The 25,684-nt window shown below is 44.5% G+C and overlaps 1 protein-coding gene across 1 annotated transcript in view; it reads right to left on the bottom strand.

Moving 5' to 3' along the window:
* JAKMIP1 (janus kinase and microtubule interacting protein 1) overlaps positions 1 to 25,684 on the bottom strand; it is a 254,492-nt gene that overhangs the window by 163,677 nt on the left and 65,131 nt on the right. Inside the window, 2 exon segments of the mRNA XM_040335404.1 lie at positions 8,024 to 8,518; positions 12,468 to 12,749. Of these exon segments, the coding sequence (XP_040191338.1) occupies positions 8,024 to 8,518; positions 12,468 to 12,596 (624 nt within the window). The 5' untranslated portion in view covers positions 12,597 to 12,749.

The following is a 25,684-nucleotide window of genomic DNA, read 5'->3' as shown; positions in this document are numbered from 1 at the left end:
TATATATATATATATATATATATATATATATATATATATATATATATATATATATATATATATATATATATATATATATATATAATGTGTGTGTGTGTATACAGAAGTATGTATATGAGTGTGTATACAGGGGAGGGGTGTGCTCTGACATGTACTGGTACACACTGTTCCCTCCAGCACTGCCGATTGGATGACACCTGTGAGCTACTGTACATTACTCCAGTATCAGGCTGCCAGTCTCCAGCAGCACGAGAAATGAATCCTTCAGCAACGCTGCTGGTAGCCTGTATATGTGTGTATATATACACACATATACATATACACACACAGACACACACACAAAACAGAAAAAAAATGGTGAAATGGTGTTGCAGTGACCCAAAATAAGAGTAAAAACACAAACTTTGCAGCATACTTTATCACCACAAGATGGCAGTGAAGAGAATTCATTAAGTCCTCCACACTCTTCACAGAGGCATTATAGTGAACCTGTCGAACTCAAAATTTTTGACAGCATACTTTATGTAAACACCATTTTTTAAAAAGAGATCTAGTATTAAACCGGTTGTAAACCCTTACAGACCACTTTTACCTACAGGCAAGCCTAGATTAAGGCTTACCTGTAGGTGCAAGAAATATCTCCTAAACCCACACGGTTTAGGAGATATTTCCAAAAAAAAGACATGCACCGAAGTCTAAAGCGCATGCGCAGTCGACAACGGCGCGCAGGCGCACTGAGAGTATCATTACTAACGGCCATCATGCCATTACTAATGGCCATCATGCACCGCTGCAGGGGCTTCGATCTCAGGTAATACATAATGAGCTAGTATGCTATGCATACTAGCTCATTATGTCTTTCTTGCAGGGGTTTGTCAGATTTTTTTCAAGGGGGGTTTTCTTCCTCTTTAAAGTGATTTTAAACTTGTTTTATTTTTATTATAATAATAAACATGTCATACTGTCAATGGTTTTGCACAAAGCAGCGCGCCAATCCTCCTCTTCTGGTTTTCCCCTGCTGGTGCTCCTTGGATCCTCTTCTTTGGCGAGTATCCCCCATAGGAAGACGCATTCTATGGGGGCGCTCGTGGGGTCTTGGTCAATAGAAACACACAGCGTGGCTCGACCTCGCCCCATCACAGAATTTGATTGACAGCAGCAGGAACCAACGGCTCCCGCTGCTATCATTCTGTCCTATGAGGAGGGAGATACGCAGCTCTAGAGCACAAAACTTGATTGGGCTTTGATTAGTATAAGGGGGGGGATCTTAGAGGGGATCCTGTTTTTTACCTTGATGCAGCCTATGAATTAAGGTAAAAACCCTTAAAAGTGTTTGTTACTCCAACACTTCATATTCCTGATACCTGCTGTACCATGTACCTGTAGGAGAAAGTATCCTGTTCTCTTTTTATTGCTTCCTTTAGGTGAAATCTCTGGTGTTCCTGCCAGTCCCTCTACATTCCTATTATTTTTTTTTAACTGACCACACTAAACAGGAGTGCAAAGCGTGACAAGTCCTCTAGCTATGCTGGGAATTCAGCCTGCTCTCCTCCAATGATCAGTCCTGACACACCCCTGCTGCTCAGACATTCACTGGGAAGCTCAGTGTGCTGCAGCTTCTCCTTATGCATCTGAGAACAAGGAGTGTGATCACACAAAAAAAAAAAAAAAAAAAGGGTATACAAAAATGTTTTGCCTTTCATTTCCATTTTAAACTGAATGTTTTGTTTAAAAAAGGTGATAGTTTACGATCACTTTAAACAGTCACCATTGAATAGGAAGAAACCCAGCCACAGCTGAAGGAATCCCTAGCAACCTCTGGAGGACCCCTGATCGGGAACGGCTGCTCTAAAAGTGAAAACGCTGGAGGTAAATCGCGTGTATTTACTAACTCTAACCCCCACCTCCCCCCAGGATGCTTTGTTATACCATTTAATGTAGCCATTTTGTATGATTTAATATGCAGACCTTGCCTCTTGAGAAGAGGAGAATTAGGGGGGATATGATCAACATGTACAAATATATAAGGGGTCCATACAGTGGACTTGGTGTTGAATTATTCACTTTACGGTCAACACTGAGGACAAGGGGGCACTCTTTACATCTAGAGGAAAGGAGATTTCACCTCCAAATACGGAAAGGTTTTTTCACAGTAAGAGCTGTGAAAATGTGGAACAGACTCCCTCCAGAGGTGGTTCTGGCCAGCTCAGTAGATTGCTTTAAGAAAGGCCTAGATTCTTTCCTAAATGTACATAAAATAACGGAGTACTAAGATTTGTAGGTAAAGTTGATCCAGGGTAAATCCGATTGCCTCTCGGGGGATCAGGAAGGAATTTTTTCCCCTGCTGTAGCAAATTGGATCATGCTCTGCTGGGGTTTTTTGCCTTCCTCTGGATCAACTGTGGGTATGGAGTTGGGTGTATGGGATTGCACTGTGTTTTTTATTTTGTTTGTTTATTTTTTGTGGTTGAACTGGATGGGCTTTTCACACCGAGGCGTCGGCGGTAAAGCGTGTATACACCGCTCCTTTACCACTCCAGAGATACTGCTTGCAGCAGTTTTTTAAACGTCCTGCCAGCACATCGCCTTTCACACAGACTGCAGGGGAGCCATTTTTCAGGTGCTTTACAGGCGCTATTTTTAGCCCAAATGCACGCCCCAGTGTGAAAGGGGTCTTAATGCAAAGATTACTTTAAGACGATGGAAAATGGTTACATTTCCTGGGACAAAACCTTTTTTTGGAATTCATTTTATAGAAATAAAAAAAAAAAAAACCTTACTATCCATAGAAACCAAAGTGTCTGCAACAAAAGACACGTGGGATCTATTATACAGACATCCTAAAAGCAGAGTGGTCAGAGGTGTTGGGAACTGCTAAAGTGTTCGATGATAATACAAGAAGTCTATAATCCTAATGTGAAGTGACAGATGCGATTACACCGCCATGCGCACAGATAAGTACAACGCATTCAGCCACAGACACACGGGGTGAAATGGTGATCTGTGTTGTAGTAGAATCAAAGTACAGCGTGTTTCAAGGACCATTTAAAGAGCTGCATGTCATCAAACACGACACTAAAGGATTGTTAGCTTTGAATTAGCATTTGTAATGAAAATGATGGTTTGGGTTGCTCATATATGGAAAACAACAGATGTCAAGGCCGGAATGTGCACAAACTCTGTAATTTCCCAGTTATGTAAAATGGATCTAGATGAAGACACCAGCTGGCTTCATTATTCAGTTATTAAATATGGGAACCGAGGCACTGTGCAAGAAGGGTGTAGAAAGCTTCCTGCGTTGTATGCGATGCTGAAAAGTCTTAAGAAGCCCAAGGAAATGGGCAATGGGCTCATCTGATGACCACCAAGAGAAACCTGTGACCCAACAGGCTTTAAATCTCAAGTAATTCACAAGTTCTCTTGGCGTGTCTGACACGAAGCAAGCCAACACAAGTAAAAGCTTAACCACTTAAGCCCCGGAACGAGATCCGCACCGCCCCGGCCGTCATTTGATGGTGGGCGCGCGGCAGGTGGTTAATGTGTGTTAAAGCCGAAGCTATCGTAAATGAGCCCTAAAAGCTGCAGAAATTCCAGTATACAGAGAGGGAAAAAAGTATTTGATCCCCTGACCATTTTGTATGTTTGCCCACTGACAAAGAAATGATCAGTCTATAATTTTCATGGTAGGTTTATTTTTAAAGTGGTTGTAAACCCCTTCGGGAAGTTACACTTACAGGTAAGCCTAGATTAAGGCTGACGTTTAGGTGCTTGCAATATCTCCTAGACCTACACGGTCTCAGAGATATTTTCAATTTCCCAGAGCGCTGCCGCCTTCTGGGCATGCGCCGTCTTGAAAGGCCACTCTGTGCCGCTTCAAGCCGAAGTCATGCCGTGAAAAGCGGCTCCCACGCGCATGCGCGGAGTGACGTCATCGCCGCTCCGGAGCGACGATACCCGGAAGTAACCTCCGGGAGAGATGTCACCGCTGGAGGGGGGGGGGGACAAGGACCGCTGCGGGGGCTTCGATCTAAGGTAAGTAATTCATAATGAGCTAGTATGCTAGTCATACTAGCTCATTATGCCTTTGTCTTTCAGGTTTAAAAAAATATATATAAAAAAAATCGGGGGTTTACAACCACTTTAACAGTGAGAGACAGAACAAAAATATCCAGATAAATTTATATAAAATAAGATTTCAAAAAAGTTATAACATTTATTTGCATTTTAATGAGTGAAATAAGTATTTGACGGTTTTGACCGCTTTGCAAAACATGACTTGGTACTTGGTGGCAAAACCCTTGTTGGCAATCAGAGGTCAGACGTTTCTTGTAGTTGATCACCAGGTTTGCACACATCTCAGGAGGGATTTTGTCCCACTCCTCTTTGCTGATCTTCTCATTAGAGTTTTGAGGCCGACGTTTGTCAACTCCGACCTTCAGCTCCCTCCACATATTTTCTATAAGATTAAGGTCTGGAGACTGGCTAGGCCACTCCAGGATCTTAATGTGCTTTTTCATGAGCTACTCCTTTGTTGCCTTGGCTATGTGTTTTGGGTCATTATCATGCTGAATACCCATCCACGACCCATTTTCAATGCCCTGGCTCAGGGAAGGAGGTTCTTAGCCACGATTTGATGGTACACTGTCCCTTTGAGGCAGTGAAGTTGTCCTGTCCCCTTAGCTGAAAAACACCCCCAAAGCACAATGTTCTTGGGGTCATAGGCGGCATTCCTCCTCCTCCAAACACGGCGAGTTGACTTGATGCCAAGCTGCTCGATTTTGGTCTCATCTGACCACAACACTTTCACCCAGTTCTCCTCTGAATCATTCAGATGTTCATTAGCAAACTTCAGACGGGCCTATACATGTGCTTACTTGAGCAGGGGGACCTTGTGAGTGCTGCAGGATTCCAGTCCTTCACGGCGTAGTGTTACCAATTATTTTCTTGGTGACTATGGTCCCAGCTGCCTTGAGATCATTGACAAGATTCTCCCGTGTAGTTCTGGGCTAATTACCTACCATTCTCATGATCATTGAAACTCCACGAGGTGAAATCTTGCATGAAGCCCCAGACCGAGGGAGATTGACAGTTATTTTGTGTTTCCTCCATTTGTGAATAATCACACCAACTGTTCTCGCCAAGCTGCTTGGTGATGGTCTTGTAGCCCATTCCAGCCTTGTGTAGGTTGTAAGATTGGGGTTATTAGACTCCAGCGATACGTGCGTTTTCCAGTAAGTATGCCAATCCAGAACTGAGTTTTTAAGGGCCTGGTAGCCCACTTTTATTTAAAAAACACGAAAGTTCACAAATACAATAGTAGCCCTCGCAGGGGGTTCCACCATTCCTGTATCTTGACAAATTCAACAGTTTAGCCTCCTGGCTTTCACACACTTGCCATCCGGCTGTTTCAGGCCTTTAGCCTAGGCCTAGTTCTGTTCCTCAGAACACACAGTTTCCCAACGTTAAGCTCAAACCTTGCTTTCTTCTGTCAGCGTCTTGCTGCTCAATCTCTGTTCGTCAGAACAAACTGTCTAATGGAGTTAAGCTCAAACCTCGCTTTCTCCTAATACGATATCTGCCTCTTGCAGACATCCACACAGCCCCTGACTCCACTCAGAGGGATTTGGAATCCACCCGATTCCTGGGACAGACCTCCTGTCTGTAGGGTGGGGCCCTGAGCTATAGTCGGGTCAGAACTAAATAGCTGAACACACAGCTGTCTAATTAGTGTGTCTTTCTCTCCAACATATGGCGTAACCCAGCAATCTTTCCCATAGCACAGGGTCCCACCCTCACAAGGTCTACAATCTTGTCCCTGACATCCTTGGACAGCCATTTGGTCTTGACCATGGTGGAGATACACATTTCATTCATTAAAATGCAAATCAATTTAGAACTTTTTTGAAATGCGTTTTTCTGGATATTTTTGTTGTTATTCTGTCTCTCGCTGTTAAAATAAACCTATCATTAAAACTATAGACTGATCATTTATGCGTCAGTGGGCAAACAAACAAAACCTGCAGGGGATCAAAATATCCCCCCCTCACTGTATATACCATCTACTAGTTTGTAGATGCTACAACTTTTTTTTTTTTTTTTTTACCAATGACAAAACCCTCCGGAGGTCAAGTAGTTAAAGTAAACTACATTTTTGTTAAACGGATATACATTTTTTATATATTGCCATCATAACCTACCTTTGCTTTTCAATCTTCAGCTAGCTCTGATTTTCTAAAAATGTGGTCCCAAACAATCCCAAACACTCCATCCCGCTGCACATGCAATAAGCTCGCTGCCTTTCAACACAAAGCTTAAAAGTGGTTGTAAACCCTTACAGACCACTTGGACCTACATGTAAGCCTAGATTAAGGCTTACTTGTAGGTGCAAGAAATATCTCCTTAACCTACACGGTTAAGGAGATACTTTCAAGAAAGACGGCACCGATGTCTCTGGCGCATGCGTGCCGTAGGCAACGGCGCAGGCGCACCGAGCGTGCCGCTAGTGAAGGGGATCATGCCGTCACTGCCATCTCCCGCGTGCATGCCAGCCACAGCGCCGGAGCAGCGATACCCGGAAGTATAATACAAATATAATATTAAAGCCTACCATTGCCGGGGAGATTTTCTTTCCTGAAACTACAGGTTGCAGAAAAGAAAAATCGCTTGATTCCTCCATCAACACGGTCAGTGTTGATGGGGAAATCTCTTCCGTGGAGCCATTGTGTTCTCCCAATGGGGACGAATGTCATGCTAGCAATAATAGCATTGTAAAATCTGACAGGCTGGTAGTACCAAGTTGATCGATCAACTTGGGTACATTCAGCCTGCCAATACAGCTTGGATCGCAGCCAGTCCCTGCTGAACCGTCCGAGATTTGAGCCGTCTATGGCCAGCTTTACTCCAAATTTTGCAGCATGTTACACCCCCCACTTGGGATGTAACATGGTGTAAATGGGATTTAAATTGGTTGTAGAGGCTCAAGGCTTTTAACCTTCATGCATGAAGGTAAAAAAGCTTCTGTGTGCAGCTTTCCCACCCTCAATACTTACCCGAGCCCCGACTCGATCCAGTGATGTGCATGACAGCAGGTCTCTCCCTCTTTATTGGCTGTGACATTGGCACCAGCTACTGTGAATTGCAGCCAGTGAGCAAATGAGGAGAGATTGGGGGTGGCTCGAGCCGAAATCTGTGTGTGAATGAACACAGTGCAGTGGCTCAGGAGCGAGCATGCATGAGTATCGCTTGCTATGGGGGCACTGAGCGGGGGACATGAGAAGTTGAAAAGAGAAGGACTGGGGCTGCTCTGTACAAAACCATTACATAGAGCAGGTAAGTAGGAGATGTTTGTTACTTTAAACAATAAAATAAAATCAGAGCCTTTAATATCACTAGGAGACTACACCGTCTTTCAGACCCTCCCATTGCCACCTACAGCATACTGGGGAGTAAGGATGGGCTCCGGCATGTTCACACACCCCTCATGCAGAGCCCACCTGATGCGCGGCTGCAGAGACCCCCCTTACTGGGGAGGAGTAGCGGCCAAAGACACATCCTGACTTTAAATTTTAAAAAGGGATACTCGAACTGAGAGAAATGCAGGTGATGCCATTGGTAGGCTTTCTCTGACATGGATACTGACCCAGAAACAAAAATGCACACAAGGAAAGTCAGAGAAGCCAGACTTCCTAATCTACATACTAGTTCTGTGTCAGTGGCCTAAAAGTAAGGATACCACTAGGTCAGCATGAAAGTCCAGAAATTCTTATTCTTCCTTTAAACTCATACATGCGACTGATGGATAGTAACCCATAAAAGGAGGAAAATGGCTGGTTTCACAGAAAGGTTCTGTTGCATTGGATTCACATACAAGGTCAGTACAAAGTTACTTAGCAGGATTTGTCTTGGCAAGCTACATACTAAGGCAGGTTCCTCCTATGGCAATACCTCTACTTAAGCCCACATGTAAATGAATGCCTACACAGAAAAGGACTACTTCATGACCCTATGACTGTAAAGTCCTTACCAGCCTGCGGATGTCGCGCTCACTCTCCCGTTTGATCCTGGTGATCTCCTCCTGGTGGGTTTGATACGCTGTTCGCAAATCGGCTGCCTTCATTTTATCCGCCTGCATGACATTATTCAGCGACTCCTCCAAGTGTTTTTTACCACCCTTCAATTCCAGGACTTCTTGTTGGAACTTTATACGTTCAATATCAAAAGACCTCCTGGCCTCTTCTCGGGCCTCATTTAATAAAGCCATTTTTACTTTGTCTGCTGCTCCGTCCCTTAACACATTGACGGTGGACTGAAGTCGCTGGATCTCGGCGTCTTTAATCTTTACCCAGCGGGCTACATCCAGTTCATGCTGCCGTATCAGTACCTCCCGGACTGACTGGAGCTCCTTCATTTTCTCCTCGTGTAGCTTTGCCTTCAGTTCAGTTACATACACAGTATGTCTATGCTGTTCTTGCTCCCTTTCCTGCCTGACATCTTGGATCCTTTCTCGAAGTTTACTCACCTGCAATAAAAAAATAAAAAAAAAAAAAAAATATCAGACAAGGTAAGAAACGATACTGTAAACAGAACATGCCAACTAGAACATATTCTAATCTAGGAAAGGACTGCAGGAGGTAGGGCTGAGGATGGAGGAAAAAGTATGGCGGGTTCAATACAGTGTCCCTAGGCCCTGGTCTAAATGCAGCACCAAAGGCAATTTTACCAGCAAGGTGGCATAGATGTAGGAATGCCGACAATCTATTCTGGTGTAATCTCTGAGATTATAGCATAAAGAACACAGTGACTTTACATACAATTTTTCTTATTCCATTTTCTTTAGATTTACTTTCAACTGTGTAGTGCAATGACCTGCCTGATTGCATACAAATTGAAAGTGTTTAGGTTTGACCTCATATTATATGGTTTTGGTAAAGCTAAAAAGGAAAAATTGTGTATAATGTATGGCCAGCCTAATGCTTCATACACACGATCCGTTTATCGGATGATAAAAATCGCTTTCGAATTGATCGTTCGATAATCTGATCGTTAGTAGACCGCTTTCGACAGCCGATCACGGCAGTCCGTCCAACAAAATCCGAAAAAACACGAAAATCTCTTTGGGGTGACAGCCCGTCGTACGACAAACCTTTTAATCAGTACAGTTTGCGTCTGCTAAAAAAATCCATAGACAAACACCATGCATGATCGGAAACATAAAAATAAACCAGAAGGACACAGGGGTCACACCGTATCGTACGGTAAACAGATCGTGTGTACGAGGCATTACACCCCATACACACTATACAACTTTTGTTGTCAGATTTAATTTAGATTTACCAAAACCATGTAGTACAAGGACCTGGCTGATTGCATACAAATTGAAACTCTTAAGGTTTGACCTCATATTATATGGTTTTAGTAAATCTAAAGGAAAAAAAAAAAATATCTACAGAAAATTGCATAGTGTGTATCCAGCTTTAGGCTCCGGTCACACTGTGTTAACGTGTGTTGCATTATGGCCGACAAGTCATTCAAATAGGCGACCCAACACACAAAAAAAGGTTAATGCAGTAATTTTGGCAAACCGTGGCAACACAATTTACCGTAGTTTGCAAATGCACTGAAAAGGTTCATTCAGAATGAATGGCACTGCGTTGCACCAATGTGCATACTACATTACTGCAACCACTAGTGTGACCGGGGCCCAAGTCCTGCCCAATTAACAAAAGGTTAGAGAGAACCAAATCAAAAATGGGCATTTAAAGTTAGAATACTGCTGTATTACCTGTTGGCCAAGCTCCCAACTGTCCCCGATTTCGAGGGACTGTCCCTGATTTGCAACAAAGTCCCTTTGTCCCTCTTTCCTCATTTTGGTCTGATCTATATACCGTATTTATCAGTGTATACCGCGCACTTTCTAAAATCAGGGCAAAATCGTGGGTGCGTGATATACGCCGATACTCGCTTACCGTGCTGTGTTTGAACGCCGCCGCCGACATATACCGAGCACAGTACACTCTGGTACACTCGGCCAGGCTCGGCTCCCCTCGCGGTTATGCGAGAGGAGCCGAGCGTGCCCGAGTGTACTGCGCTTGGTATATGTCAGCGGCGGCGTTCAAACACAGCACGGGAAGCGGGATCGGCTCAGAGACAGCGCGGGAGGACACCACGAAGGCCGCAGACGGACGCCGGACCAGACAAGGCCGCCGATGGACGCCGGGCAAGACACCAAAACTAAGTAATAAAAATAAAAACAGGAATTTCACGTCTAGATTAGGGGTGCGCGCTATACGCCGGTGCGTGCTATAGGCAGATAAATACGGTAGTTGTATAAAAAATGCACTTTTTATCCTTCAAAAAGTGTTTCCCAGTGCTAAACCTTTCATTGGATTTCTAAATTGCTGCATTTGTACATTTCAAAAGCCAATATAAAGGAATAGTAGTGGTAAAAAAAAAAAAAAAAAAAAAAAAAACACCCCACCAATTATTTTTTTTGCAGAATTCTCCTTTTAGTGGGCATGGTAGGGGTGTGTGTCCTATGCCTACATACTTTTGATAATGGGTATCCCTCATTCCCAACTCAAAAAGTTGGGAGGTATGCCTGTTGGGGACAAGTGTATATGACTTGTATTTTCTCCCTCTCGGAGCAGACATGTCAGCCAAGTGACAGTGCCCTACAGATTTGTAGGGCCAACCGGTCTGCTGCCCGATCACAAGACTGAAAATGATCACCCTGCACAGACTGCCAAAGGAAGGTGAAAGTCAATTAAAGCCTTTAGGGCTCGTGTGCACGTAATCCCAACCACAACTGTGTTATATAATGGTCTGTAAACAGCTGAACTCAGGCAGCAGGCAGAATTGCCTTACACACTCAATCTTCTTCTCTGTCAGGGAGAGAAAAAAAATGGAATGGATGGCAAACCGCTACAAAAAAAGGACACAGATAGCACAAAGAAAAAAAAACAACGCATTTAGCCTGCTATCCAAAAACAAAAAAAGTTCGGCTTTCGATATACTTTAAGTAACTATAAAAAATGAACAAAAGGGGCTCTGAGGAATAAGGTGTTGCCTTCGAAATGTGTCAGTCAGTAAGGAGTCCGTAGAGGTCCCCCAGTATTTTGGAATTTGTTGTACCAAGGCTACGGTGAGTAGCTCGAAGAGAGATATTAATTTAACAGATATAATCTGTTTATGAGTATCATTTTAGACAATTTTTTCTTAATAAATAACGGAATAATGCACTCGATCGGTGCGCCCTCTTGTTCGTTTTTTGCAGTGGCTTCAGGACGTCCCCAGTCCGAGAGGACAGCAAGGCTAGAGGCCATATCCCCGTGATCTGGAGTTATTCTCAATACCTTTCACCGGAATATCACACTTTTGTATAGAGGTTTTATTATGGTTGTTTATTCTTTAGGCAAGCCTGTTTCTTTTTAAGGCATAACTAAAGGCTTTTTTTGTAGTTTTGGACAAGGTGGAGGGGGATTAGAACATATTTTAGGTTTTTACTGCCCTCTGTGCTCTCTCTTTGGGAAAATCACCCTCTCTATTTGTCCTGTGTACCACTATTACTGATCGTCAAAGTGAAAAGAAATTCTCAAATTTTGGATTGTCCCCAGAAAAGCATCAGAGGGAAAATCTTCCAATGGGTGAACAAGTTCTGGTGATCTGGCGGACCGCAAAGGATCTCAAACTTCCTGTTTTGGGACAGGAAGTGAAAGTAAATCTCCCCAATAGGACTCAAGATGGTAAAAGTAACAGGGGTCATAACCCTCCCTTACGCTATCCAAAATGAAAAAAAGATTTGGGTTTACTGTATTTATTGGCGTATAACACTCACTTTTTCACCCTGCAAATCGGTTGCAAATAGTGTGTGCGTGTTATAAGCCGATACTGCAATTTGGGCTGCCTCGGAGAGAACGAGGGGGGGGGGGGGGGCGAGCGTCGTCAGATTACATAAAGTGAGAATCTCCTGTTTACTCAGCGGCCTCTGTATTAGGAAGTCCCGTCTCCTGGGCCGACATTGGACCAATGTTCTGTCGGTCATAGAAGCCAGTCCAGGAGGCGGGGCTTTGTATTAAAGAGGCCGCTGAGTAAACAGGAGATTCTTGATGTAATCTGATGGCGCTCATCCCGCCCCCCTCCCTGAGATGGGCATTGATCAGGCTGCATTCATGGCAATGGGGAGGCTGCAGATGGGCATTAATCAAGCTGCATTGATGGGCAATTGGGAGGCTATGGATGGGCATTGTTTGAGCTGCATCGAGGGGCAATGGTGAGGCTGCGGATGGGCATTGATCAAGCTTCATTGATGGGCACTAAAATTAAAAAAAATCCTGAAACTTCCCACTTAAAATGAAGGTGCGTGTTATATGCCCGTGCGTGTTATATGCCGATAAATACATCAGTTCTACTTTAAAACTAAATAACTCTTGATGAATATCGTGTCAGCCAGCACTCTGGATATACAGTACCTTACTTTTCTCCTGCTGATTTTCTATTTGGATTTGGGTAAGTTTTGTCCGGAGTTCCTCGTTGGCCACCTGAAAGGCCTCCATCTCCCCTTCAGACTTGTCTCCTTTGGCTCTGGTTTTCTTTGACATGTTTCTCTCAATTGTTTGTGCACCACATAAAACCAATTATCTCCAATTCCCACTGGGATGTCTTTGGCATTTGAAAAAGAAAAGTATCAACTATTTTTTAATTCACAGTTCCTGTGTGCGCGGTCCTTAGCCATCCTCCTTTTCTCTGGTCACCTGCAGAAGAAAAATAAAAATTTTAAGTCAAAAACAAAAATCCATTTGATTCATCTCTTAGCTGCATTCACACTACAGTGTTTTAAATCGCGGGCAGATTTGGCGCGAAACTGCCCACGATTTGAAAGTGCTGATTTGTGAATGACAAATCGCGGGACTCGCATTTGAGATGCCATTTATTCGAATGAAACCTCAAATCGCGGAAGGGGTCTGCCGCGATTGTCGCACGATAAAACGCGATGCAAAGCTTGTCACCCAAAAAAAAAAGTTCTGGAGCTTCTGGGCGAAATGCTTCCCGTGATGCGGATTGCTGCGATTGCAGCACGTTTTATCATGCGACAATCACGGCAAACCCACACCGCGATTTAAGGTGACATTTAAATAAATGGCATCTCAAATGCGATTTTCGCGATTTGTCATTCACACATCAGCACTGTCAAATCGCGGGTAGATTCAAACCTGCCTGCCTTTTTAAAGGCTGTAATGTGAATGCAACCTTAAACAGTAGTACATTAAGACTGTGTTCACATCTTATGCCCCGTACACACCATCACTTTATGTGATGAAAAAAAAACGACATTTTCTGTGAAGTAAAAAATGACGTTTTTGAAACTTCAATTTTCAAAGACGAAGTTGCCTACACACCATCGTTTTTCTCACAATGTTCTAGCAAAGCGAGGTTATGTTCACCACTTTTTCCATTGAAGCTCGCTTCTGGGCATGCGCGGGTGTAAAAACGTTGTTTTAAACGACCTTTTTTTGCTACACACGGTCAATTTCTGTGAAGTAAAAAACGACGTTTTGAAAAACGACACATAAAATTGAAGCATGCTTCAATTTTTTTGGGTCGTTTTTTACAAGACATAAAACGACGTTTCCCCCCACACACGGTCAATTAAAGTGACGTTTTTAAAAACGTCGTTTTTTTTCATCACATAAAGTGATGGTGTGTACAGGGCATTAGTGTATGGGGGTGACAATCGCGGTAAAAATCACAAACAGAAATCACATTACGCCCAATCACCCAAAAGAGGACAAAAGAAAAGATCCACTTGTGATGGACTTTTAAATGACACAAAAAGAGGCTCATGTAGTTTTTTTGGGTGAAAGGCGTCCCACAATTAATCGCGGAAACATTGCGCCGTATTTAGGGCGCTATTGAAATTGACAGGCAACTCACAGGGAATGCACGGGCATCGCGCGATTTGCTGCCATTTCGAATCGTGGGCAGAATAGCAGCGATTCCATCCGTGATTTGGGATGTGAACAGAGCCTAAACCCAAAGCTGCTTACTGATACATAGTGGCTGGCCGTACATGTCCAACCCTCGTTCAACACAAGGGTTTTCTACAGATAGGAATTATCATCAATTCTATGAAGAAGTGCTACTGGCCTTTGTTGGTCTCAGGGGGAAGCAACACAGATTAGTCAATATTACCATTTCCTGATCAGGCTTGGCCAGGGAGTATCAGCAAGGGTTGTGATAGTGCATACAAACAGGCAGCAGAACACCAGCTTTTCATCAAAAGTTAAAACTTAAGGAGAAGTGCAGAAATCAAAAAATAAAACGCACTCACCTACCTACTGTAGCATTGGTCTGATGATGCAGATGTCCCTGGCCACCTCTAAGCCTGAGAACTGAGCATTCCCGAGACTGCTAATCACTCAGTTCTCGGGTGTGCTCTGAGCAGAGTGGTGACCGTCCATCCCTGCTGTTTCTCTGCCCCTCTAGCATTCACCAGAGCTCCAGACTAGAGAGGGGCTGAGCCAGCTGCGGGTCAGGGATCTGGGTGGATCACACAGGCATGCGCGCAGGGTGTGTCAGGGCACACCCTAATCAGCCCATGTGGCACAGATTCCCCCTACTTCCCACCCGCCACCTCCCCACCCAGCAGTGCTGCCAGCTTCCCTCCTCTCCTCTAATGATGGCTGCGCCGAGGGATGCTTTAGGATGGAGAGCGGGGGGAAAAGGCCGATAAATGTAATTCATAAGCCCCTTTCTTTTCTAAAACACAGTGAGTGAACGGTACCAATAACTCACTGCATTCATTCATAACTGAAGCATAGCAAGCTATGTTTGCTATGCTTCGGTTTGCGATTGAACAGGGAGTTGCTACACACAGGACACTTATCATTCATTCACTGTCTAGTGCAGCTGAGGCTACAGGGAAAGGGAATTGGGAATCTCTGTCCTCAGTCCCTTTCTCTGTCTTAAAAGTGAGAGATCTGGGGTCTGTGTAGACCCCCAATATTTCACCAAAGCTTCCAATGGGGCTCCTAAACAATGTTAAACCTAGTTAAAAATAAGATTGTAACATGTGTGTTTGAGCTTTGGGGTGCACACCCTTATGCAATAGGCTGTGCACACCTATGGTGGATCCAAGCATTATTGTCAGGCTCTTTGCAGAGTCTGGAGCAGGTCTGTGACAACAGAGGACTTTAGCCCATTGTCCGCTGATTCTGGGTCACAAGAAAGCAGAACTAAGTGCATTCCTTGTGACCCACATAAGTATGACCAAAAGAGCTTTGGCCATACTCCTCTTTAAAGATTGCATCTAGATGAACTGAGGTTATAATAAATTGTATACAATGTTGTGTATTATGTATATATGTTATACTTGCGGTATATAAAAGTACAAAAAGGGACACAAATAAATTGCCCAATTGTTTAAAAAATAAAAATGGAATGGTTATCTGATCCTCCCCGCCCTGCAGACTTTTTACTCCCTCTAGTCCAGCCGGTCGTAACATCATCCAACCCACCTCCTGTAAACCCAGGCCGTCATAGGGGAGCGTCATCTTTGGCCTGGGATCTCAGGAGAATACTGCAGAGAATTGTTCCCATGTCACTACACACAAGAGCTGTTCTCTGCAGCATAGATCGCTGCCCACGGCACTGAGAGTCGATAACTTATGGTAAGATATGGATATACTGTATAAGATGTATCACCTTATGGTATGTATAAGATATGTCACTCGAACAGGTGTCTCCATTACAAGATTCAATCCCCACTTCAAATGTCATGGGAACAAATAAAAAGGAGCAAATCTCCCCAGCGAGGACCCTTCCACAATCTAGCCAAAGTGCCCCGAGGCGATTCAGTTTGCATGTGTTGCGCTATACAAGTTTTTCACTCACTCACTCAAAGCAGGTTAAAAAAAAAAAAGACATTTTTGTTTTGTCTTGTTTGCTTCAAATAAAGCTTTTTTTTCCCCAAAAGTTTCCGCTATAGATATACTTTGAATGGGTAACAGAAATGATTCTGCGCAGATTTTCCAACCAACGCTATACCAGTCTGGACATGGTTAAAAAAATGTCTTCCTTCTGCTTTTATGCTTGAAGCAAGGTACCCTTTTGCACTATAGAATGGCGCTGCACTGGGACCTCTAGATGGCCTGGGCCCGGTATACAGGCATTACCTCTACTCTATTGGCAGCCCTGATGATATCTCATCTGTCCTGTTTGTGGACAGTAACAAAGGTGGCAGCCATGGGCCTTTAGTGTCGTGCAGTTAATTTTTTTTTCAATAATTTTTGTTGAAAAATGTTATATAGTCATTCAACATAAAAGGAGATCGTCATACCGTGTTTCCCCGAAAATAACACCTACCCCCGAAAGTAAGACCTAGTGCCATTTTCCAGGAGGGCTGCAATATAAGCCCTACCCCGAAAATAAGCCCTAGTTTGAGGTGCGGGTGTACTCCTATAATCCTCTCTGATATGGCAGTGTGCTGTGGCTGTGTATGTGTCTCTTTGATCTACGGCAGCAGTGTCAGGTGCCTTTGTTACAGAGCGGCGCTCAGCCCATCTCCCTGCTGGTCTCCTCCTCTTTCTTCTGGCTGTTGGCGGGGGATCTCGGGCCCCTCCTTCCTCTGCAGTCACAGAAGGTACAGTCGTCTCAGTGCAGAGGCTCAGCACTAAATCAACATGTTACACTGTGTGCATACCGATACTCCTGCCTCCACAAGGTACCATATTTAACTCACGTGATCCATACAGACTTAAGCACTAAAATGCTACAGATCTTTCTTTCGTTACATGCTGGTGTGCTCTCTTCCCCGCTCAGAGAGCTGCGGAAGGGGGGGCTGGTGGCTGGGAGAGGTGGAGGAAAGCAGAGCTGAGGCGTTTGGCACCATTGGATTGCAGGGGCACACACATGTATGTATGTATGTATGTATGTATGTATGTATGTATGTATGTATGTAATGTATTGTGTGCTACTGTAACAGCTGTAACAGGATTTTGGCATTTAACAAGCATTTTAACTTTGTTCAAACTGAGGCTTCCTGACAGGGAGGACGAGAAACAGCACGTTATAAGACCTACCCCGAAAATAAGCCCTACTGGATCTTTTGTTGCCAAAATTAATATAAGACCCAGGCTTATTTTCAGGGAAACACGGTACATGTGTGTGCCCCTGCAATCCAATGGTGCCAAACGCCTCAGCTCTGCTTTCCTCCACCTCTCCCAGCCACCAGCCCCCCCCTTCCGCAGCTCTCTGAGCGGGGAAGAGAGCACACCAGCATGTAACGAAAGAAAGATCTGTAGCATTTTAGTGCTTAAGTCTGTATGGATCACGTGAGTTAAATATGGTACCTTGTGGAGGCAGGAGTATCGGTATGCACACAGTGTAACATGTTGATTTAGTGCTGAGCCTCTGCACTGAGACGACTGTACCTTCTGTGACTGCAGAGGAAGGAGGGGCCCGAGATCCCCCGCCAACAGCCGGAAGAAAGAGGAGGAGACCAGCAGGGAGATGGGCTGAGCGCCGCTCTGTAACAAAGGCACCTGACACTGCTGCCGTAGATCAAAGAGACACATACACAGCCACAGCACACTGCCATATCAGAGAGGATTATAGGAGTACACCCGCACCTCAAACTAGGGCTTATTTTTGGGGTAGGGCTTATATTGCAGCCCTCCTGGAAAATAGCACTAGGTCTTACTTTCGGGGTAGGTCTTATTTTCGGGGAAACACTGTATGTATGTATGTAATGTATTGTGTGCTACTGTAACAGCTGTAACAGGATTTTGGCATTTAACAAGCATTTTAACTTTGTTCAAACTGAGGCTTCCTGACAGGGAGGACAAGAAACAGCACGTTATAAGACCTACCCCCAAAATAAGCCCTACTGGATCTTTTGTTGCCAAAATGAATATAAGACCCAGGCTTATTTTCGGGGAAACACGGTACATAGATAGCCAAATGGTAACTCAACATTGGCCCAGTTCACACCAGATGCAGTTCTGTGCACTTTTTTTCTACACAAAATGCATGCACAGTGTTTTCCATGTATTCTGCACCGGAAACTGACTGCATGGTGTGAACTAGAGCCATTGGAATACATGGAAAACACTGAGCGTGCATTTTTAGTGCAGATAAAAAGCACATGGAACTGCATCTGGTGTGAACTAGTCCTAAGGCAGTAGAGCAGAAGAACCCAGCCATCAAACAGACTGAGTAGATGGTGACGATATACATTACCAATATGAAGCCACAGGTATCCAAAGAAGGCCCCCTTCTCACCAGGGGAAATCATTGGCAGGGCTAGATAGTACAATGATCTATAGTACTAGTATAGACAAAAGAAGAAAAAGAAAAAAAGAAGAGGAAAGCGAGGAAGTGAAGGAGAGAAGAGCAAGGAGAGGAAGAAGGAAGGATCCCAGGAACTGCAAAGAAAAATGTACAATGTAGCCCAAATAGTACCAGTTTAAAGGTCAATGTGCATATAGCGGGCCCCAAACTTTTTCAAAGCGGCTATTCAAGTCTAAATAATACCCGGAATTCTCTCATGAGACATCGTCCAAGATCCAGCAATAGTTAGTTTGGCTGCAAAGAAAATAAAGGCGGCCAGCCTCCCAGTGGACCAAGAAACTGCAATTGTGGAATATTGGCCCCATTGACTCATAGAAGAAAGGGCAAAAATGCTGCTGCAAAAGGCCCCAAAGTCTGGGACATGCCCACCTGATATGAAGCATTGTCCCTGGCATTTGGCAACCTCTAAAGCAAAAGGGCGACACACTGGGACAAAGCCCTGACAGCCAGGCAGAAACCAAATACCATCTAGACAGAACCTTTATATTAGCATCAATTAACGATGCATTTAGTATGCCCTTATAAGACCGGTGGGGGTTGCTATGCCAAGCTTACAGATCCTGGACAAAATCTAAATCAGCTTTCCAGCTAATGTTAATTTTGGCAGCAAATTTCGATTTAGTTTTAGTCTTGGGACTAAAATGGCATTTTAGTTTTAGTCCCATTTTTGTCATCGTATTTTAGTCTACTAAAATCTCCAGTACATTTTAGTCCAATATAATAATTTTAGTCAACTAAAATTGAATGTGCACAGTACACAGCACAGCCCCCCACCCTCTGCACAATACAAAGCCCCCCCCCCCCCCACAATACACACACAGCACAGCCCCCACCCTCTGCACAATACAAAGCCCCACACAATACACAGCACAGCCCCCACTCTATGCACATAGAGCAAGAGGAAGAGGAGAGCGGCCAACAGGAACAAAATGTGTCACACAGGAGGAGCAGCAGTATAGGAGAAGGGGCTGGCAATGTTTTTTTCCTAATGATAGACATTGCTGGCAGTGCTGTCCAAGGGCCAGAAGAGGCAGGGCAGCTTGCTTGACCACCCCCCATTGTGTGGCACCCAGGGATGGACCGCCCGATCCCCGCCGTCCATTGACAAAAAGACAAATATCGGCGTATAACACGCACGCATTGTGTTATACGCCGATAAACACAGTAAACGGGTAAACGACCCTCCTTGCCATTAACATCCCATTTTCGTTCCTTAAACAAAAACGGATTCTATTTTCATCATAGTTTTCGTCAGTTGACAAAATGTGCTGTACTTTTAGTTTTGTTTTCGTCACTGTAAAAAAGCCATCGACGAAAATGATGAAAACTTTTTCGTTGACGAAATAATCACGGCTTCCCAGGCACTCCTGTAGGACAATTTCATGGAAGATTCTATTAAGAGCCCATAGATGGTAGAGATTATGCCTCTCTGGCCCATGACTTGTGAGCACCGCTTCTCACAAGACGTGACCCTAGAGCCCACACTGGTGTCTGGCCATAATTAATGTAAATAATGAGAAATGGGATAAAAATTGTAAAGTCAATTTTTAATGGCACTCCAACATATACTGCAGCGCTCTACAATAGACTAGGGAAAAAAGGGTAATGTCCAATATGTAATCTTTGGTGCTTGGGCCATTCTTATTGTAGTGGCCTGCTACTTTTTAGCTGTCGCTGCTTAAAATTTAGAGGGTAGTCAGAGTTAGTTGACTCAGACCGTATGATTTTTCCAAATTTTGGGCCTCTGTTCCAGCTATGGCTGTACTGTGATTGACCACTTGTTGTCTGGGGTGCCGTTACCACCCCAGGCCAAGGGTGGCAGCAGTCCGGTCAAAGTGTTTTGGGTGTTCCCTTTCGGCAGCCAATCAGTGGGGGTTGATCGTCCCGCTGTGCATGCTGGGGAGGAGTACTTAAGGGACAGACGCCATTGGACCGGGGTCGTCGATCGCTGGTCTGTCGTCCCACCACCCCCCGTGGGTGGCCCTCCTGGCCGGGGGTGCGAGTTTAAGTGTCCGTCCTGGAGGGAGGAAACCACTCGATGAAGAACCTATCTTGGAGAGCACAGAGCACAAGGCCTTGAACTTTATCGAAGGACCCACCATTACTGAAAGGTTGAATGATGGTCGCCTGTCAGTTCTAAGTTTACAAGAAGTTAATCGGGAGAGATCCAGGTGCTGAATCCTGTGTTAAGAGGATTTTGGACCGAACATACCTCCATCGGTGGGAAGGTCTGTGGCAGAGACTTTACCAATTTTCATGCGCCATCCCGGCTGCTAGGCTAGTGAGAGAGGCCTATCCGGGTGCGCAATACCCACTCTGGCTAGAGCGGCGACAAAAGCTCTGTTGCTGGAAGCAGGAGTGTTTTCCAGACAGAAGTTGTGCACCTGAACCTATTACCATTCCACCTCTTCAACTACTACTTTTATTCCTTTACCAAGTTAAGCAAATAAATCAAAGAAAAAGAAGTCTAAAGTGTGGACATTGAACTTTTTCTCAAGTCTCATCTGATACCCTAGACGGCGAGGAAATGGAGGTAATATACCGCCCAAAACAAACCATCAGCTCCTCCAGGGGTAGTGCTACATTATAAATTAACTTTCTTACCAGTACATGTTAACCTGCAACACATCGCAATGGACCATACCGATCTAGAAAAAACAGATCTAGCCAAACTCCTTACAAAACTTTTTTTTTTTTGTTAAATTTTTGACAGAGACAGGAAGGGTTACAACCTTAACGTTTGTACTAGGTTCTATATATCCTCAATGGGGTGACTTTCTAGTAAAAGCACGCTGATGCACATTACCATTATTTTTTTAGCTACATGAAAGTGGGCAGAAGAACGTTTGAGAGCAAATAATCTCAATTGTGCAGATACATTTTTGCACGTTCATCATTCATTTCTTATAGGACTGCAAATGTTACTGCACATAAATGTTACTGCACACTGCAAGTAATATTAAAAAAGGCATTACAGCTTAATGAAGCCAATAGGCTCTAAACACGGCAAATTAAAGGAAAGTAGGGATTTGTTTTCCCTAGAAAGCATATCGGCGCTATACAAGTTCCAACATCTTGCAGCACCTTCACATTTGTTGAGTATATTCTCATTCTTCACAGCACAAAGACAAATGTGAACAGCAGTAAGTGTCAAATACTTACATCCTGTTGTTCCAAGGATCAATGACGCAGATTGGGCAGTAATTCGTTTACTCTGCCCATCAAGCGCGACATGGGAATTAACTAAATCCTTTACACAGCAATATGCTTTGACTGTATCCTAAACAGTAGTTCAAGTAACATGCACAAGACTGTGCAAGCTTCAAGTCTGTCTATACCAAGGTGGAAAAGAGCGTGAAGAAAAACCTTACCTAGAAAGAGAACACCATTTTTCATATGAAGTTTGTTTTTTTCATAGATTTAGTAATGCTGAATTATCCATAAAAAAAAAAAAAAAAAATTGTAATTTTCTTTATTACTCCCCCCCCCCCCCCCCCATGCTCCGACCAGAGCAATAGTGTTACTACAGTAAGGTTGTACTACCCTGGGGAAGGGATTAGGATTTTTTTTATTTTTTATTAACGATTGCTTATACCAGTGAATTTCACAGTTGGGCCCCTTTCACATGTGCGGATCCTTTTTTAAACATCCGCTTGCTCAGCGGGGATCGCTCAGTTGAACCCCGCTGAGTCGGCGGATGACTAGTCTGTCTTTGTACACTGTGCAGAAACGGACCAGTCAGATCTCCGCTCTCCTCTATGGGGGAATCTGATGAAAACGAACCGGATGTCCATTTTCATCCGATCCGCCAGACAGATGCAAAATAGGGTTTGAATCCGTCACACTTTAGCGGAGAGGATCGGATTAGAGCTTATCGGATGTCAGCGAACATGTCACCGCTGTCATCTGACGCTCCATAGGAGGTACGTGGAGTGCCCGTTCAGGTCCGCCTGAAACAACTGACAGGCGGATCTGAACAGTCCGCATTTGTGAAAAGGCCCTTATAAGCAACCATTTTTACTGAATTAAATTCATTCAGTGTGTATTTCTGCTATTACCGGTGATTGGCCACAGCTAATCACATGGTACAGATGGGCTGTAATTGGTCCGGTCTGTACCATGCAATTACTGTGACCAATCACAGCTAGCAACACAATTGTACACAATGAATGGCATGAATGGAAGCCATTCATTGATTACAATTATCATGTGATCTGGTGTTATTGGTCACAGCGAACACATGGTACCGGCAGCGGCCCAGTACAGTGAACTGGCATCACACAGCCAGTGACAGATCTTGCCACAGCACGTGCGAGTTGTATTCCGGGTGGACATCCTATAACGTCCACCAGGAACGACAAATTTTCCACCCGGCAGTCATTTGTCTATAGGCAGGGTGGGAAGTGGTTAAAAATGCACTGTACTGCATTAGGTGTGACCCAGCCTTGCATACAGAAAGCTGTTTTCAAAGTTTTATAGTTGCTTCCTAGTTTATGGCCTATGCCACATGTGTCAAACACACGGCCCCCGCAAGGCCATCTCAAGTGGCCTTGCACATCTCCTGCAGCTGCGGCACCCCCTCATTTCTGCCCCCACCTTGTCTCAGCAGCAAAGAGGACAGAACGCCTCCTACATATCCTGTACCTCTCTGTGCAGCCGCAGCACCCCCTCATCTCCACCTCCCTGGTCTCAGCATTCAGCAGTCTCCAGCCCCCCTAAAGTCCTCCTCCAGATCCTGCACTTTCTGCTTCCAGGCAGCAGCACAAGGTAAGGGGGGGGGGATGCACTGATGTAAGAGGGTGGAGAATGTAATGGAATCCGCTGTTTCCCTACAGACAGGCTGGAAGAGAGCTGGGTCATGTGACAGCTTTATATTGATTAGGAAAAAAAAAAAAAAAAAGTACAGTAAAACCTTGGATTGCAAGCGCAATTCATTCCAGAAAAATGCTTGTAATCCAAAGCACTTGTATATCAAAGCATTTTTTTACAGAGTATAAAAGAGAAGAGGGGTGCCTCGAAGGCCTCTTTCACACTGGGCGGATCAGTAATGATCCGCCCCGTGCACCTCCGCTTGCTCAGCGGGGATCGCTCCGTTGATCACCGCTGAGCCGGCAGTTGACAGGGCGGTCTCCGCACACTGTGCAGGGACCGCCCTGTCTTTTCTCCGCTCCCCCCGTATGTTCGTGTTCACCGATCTGATCCACCAGACGGAAGGAAAAGTAGGTTTTTCCTCCGTCACACTTTGGCATATCAGAGCAGGTCGGATGTCAGCGGGCATGTCACCGCTGACATCCGCGGCTCCATAGAGAAGCACGGAGCGCCCGTATAGGTCCGCAAAAAAACTGACAGACGGACCTGTATGGGCGCTCAGTGTGAAAGAGCCCTAAGTGTAGCAATAAGTTGCTAAATGTTGTACCTTCATTAGATGTAACCATATTGCTACACTTAGAGGCTCTTCTCTTCTATACACAGTTGTGACATGACCCTACTCTTGTATCAAGACATCGCTTGTATATCAAGGCAAAATTTATAAAAAAATGTGCTCGTCTTGCAAAACGTTCTTAAACCAAGTTACTCTCAAACCAAGGTTTTACTGTACTTGGATACTTTGATATTTTTAATTAAAATAATTAGAGTGCCATTATCTATACACAGAAAGAGAAGGGATAATGTAAATGAAAGATTGTGTGCTTCATATCACTTTAAAGCAGGCCTAGATTCAGGCAACCCTATCCTGCAAGTAGTATGAGACAAGTCAGTTGTGAATGATTTAGTTTCTTGCACATCTTGTCACTACTCATTTGCCTAGGAGCACAGCGACTACGAAATTGCCTGTTTCCTAGACCACAATACCTCAACACAATCAATTTGTACATACAGTACACAGCTGTTTTCTATCTTTTAAAGTTCCATTTGTAATAACTGTAAACAAATTCTAAAATAGGCAAAGATTACGTACAACAGGCATGTGTATTCTTCCTTGAAGCCCGGTGTGTTTTGTGTATTTCTCTCCTTGCAGTAATCCAGTGTGAAACTTTGCTGCTCTCTCTCCTTGTCTACAGAGAGGGAAAAAAGTATTTGATCCCCTGCTGATTTTGTAAGTTTGCCAACTGCCAAAGAAATGATCAGTCTATAATTTTAATGGTAGGTTTGTTTTAACAATGAGAGACTAAAAAACGATTAAAATATCCGGAAAAACGCATTTCAAAAAAGGTACAACTGGATTTGCATTTTAATGAGTGAAATAAGTATTTGATCCTCTAGCAACAAGATTTCTGGCTCCCAGGTGTCTTCTGTACAGTAACAAGCTGAGATTAGGAGCACTCTTATGCCCTGTCCACAGCCTCCTGGAATAAACGTTACACATCCCAGGAGGCTGCGGGACCAGTCTACCCGTGGTGCTCAATCCAGAGAGCCAGCTGTGATTCAGCAAGAGATCACAAATCCAAGGTGGTGGTGCTGGGTATCTACACCCTGAGAAGAATCAGTACTGGACTTCATGGGGTGGTAAGTACCTGGTTACTAAAGCAGAAGTGCAATTACACACACAGATATTTTTTCAAGGCCCCACAGGTGGGTTATGCCATAATGTACTAGTATGCACAGCACATTATGACAGACTTACCTGCCATACGGTGTCCTCCATATGCACAGCACTGGGACAGATCTGGCGGGCCCCCTGCTCTTCCATCCGGGCATGAGCCTTCGGCCACTTGATAGGCGGGGCCGCCATGACGCCACTTCCGCGCACAGGAGTCACATACCGCAGCACAGATCGGGGGCATAACGGCTCACTACGCTGCGCATGCATGTCTCAGTGAACATAACGGCTGACAGGCGGAAAGATGCATTTATGGCATTTAAATACAACGATTTTACATCCTCCAAGTCAGCAGCCACCGTATTTTTAGCTGCTGACTTTAAATTTTGCCATGGCCAAGTAAAGTTTCTCTTTAAAGTGGTTTTAAAGGCTGAAGGTTTTTTTACCTTCATGCATTCTGTGCATGAAGGTAAAAAAAAAAAAAAACTTTGGTGCGCAGCAGCCCCCCTAATATTTACTTGAGCTTCCCCTCAATCCAGCGATGTGCACAAGAGCATCGGCTCTCCGGGGACTCTTCCTTATTATTGACAGAGGCCGCAGTGGGAGCAATTGGCTCCCGCTGCTGTCAATCATGGCCAAAGAGGAGAAAGAGGGGGCGTAATTGAGCCATGGCTCTTTGCCTGAATTGACAAACAGAACTGCGGCCCGCCTGCTGGCTGTGGGGGCACTGGACAGGAAGGAGAGGCCTGGAGTGCCGGCGGGGGACTCGAGAAGAGGAGGATCGTGGCTGCTCTGTGC

The sequence above is a fragment of the Rana temporaria genome, chromosome 1 (assembly GCF_905171775.1).
Source record: "Rana temporaria chromosome 1, aRanTem1.1, whole genome shotgun sequence".
Taxonomy (NCBI): Eukaryota; Metazoa; Chordata; class Amphibia; order Anura; family Ranidae; genus Rana; species Rana temporaria.
Note: the sequence above shows the minus strand (reverse complement) of the source record. Positions and strands in the feature narration are given on the sequence as shown.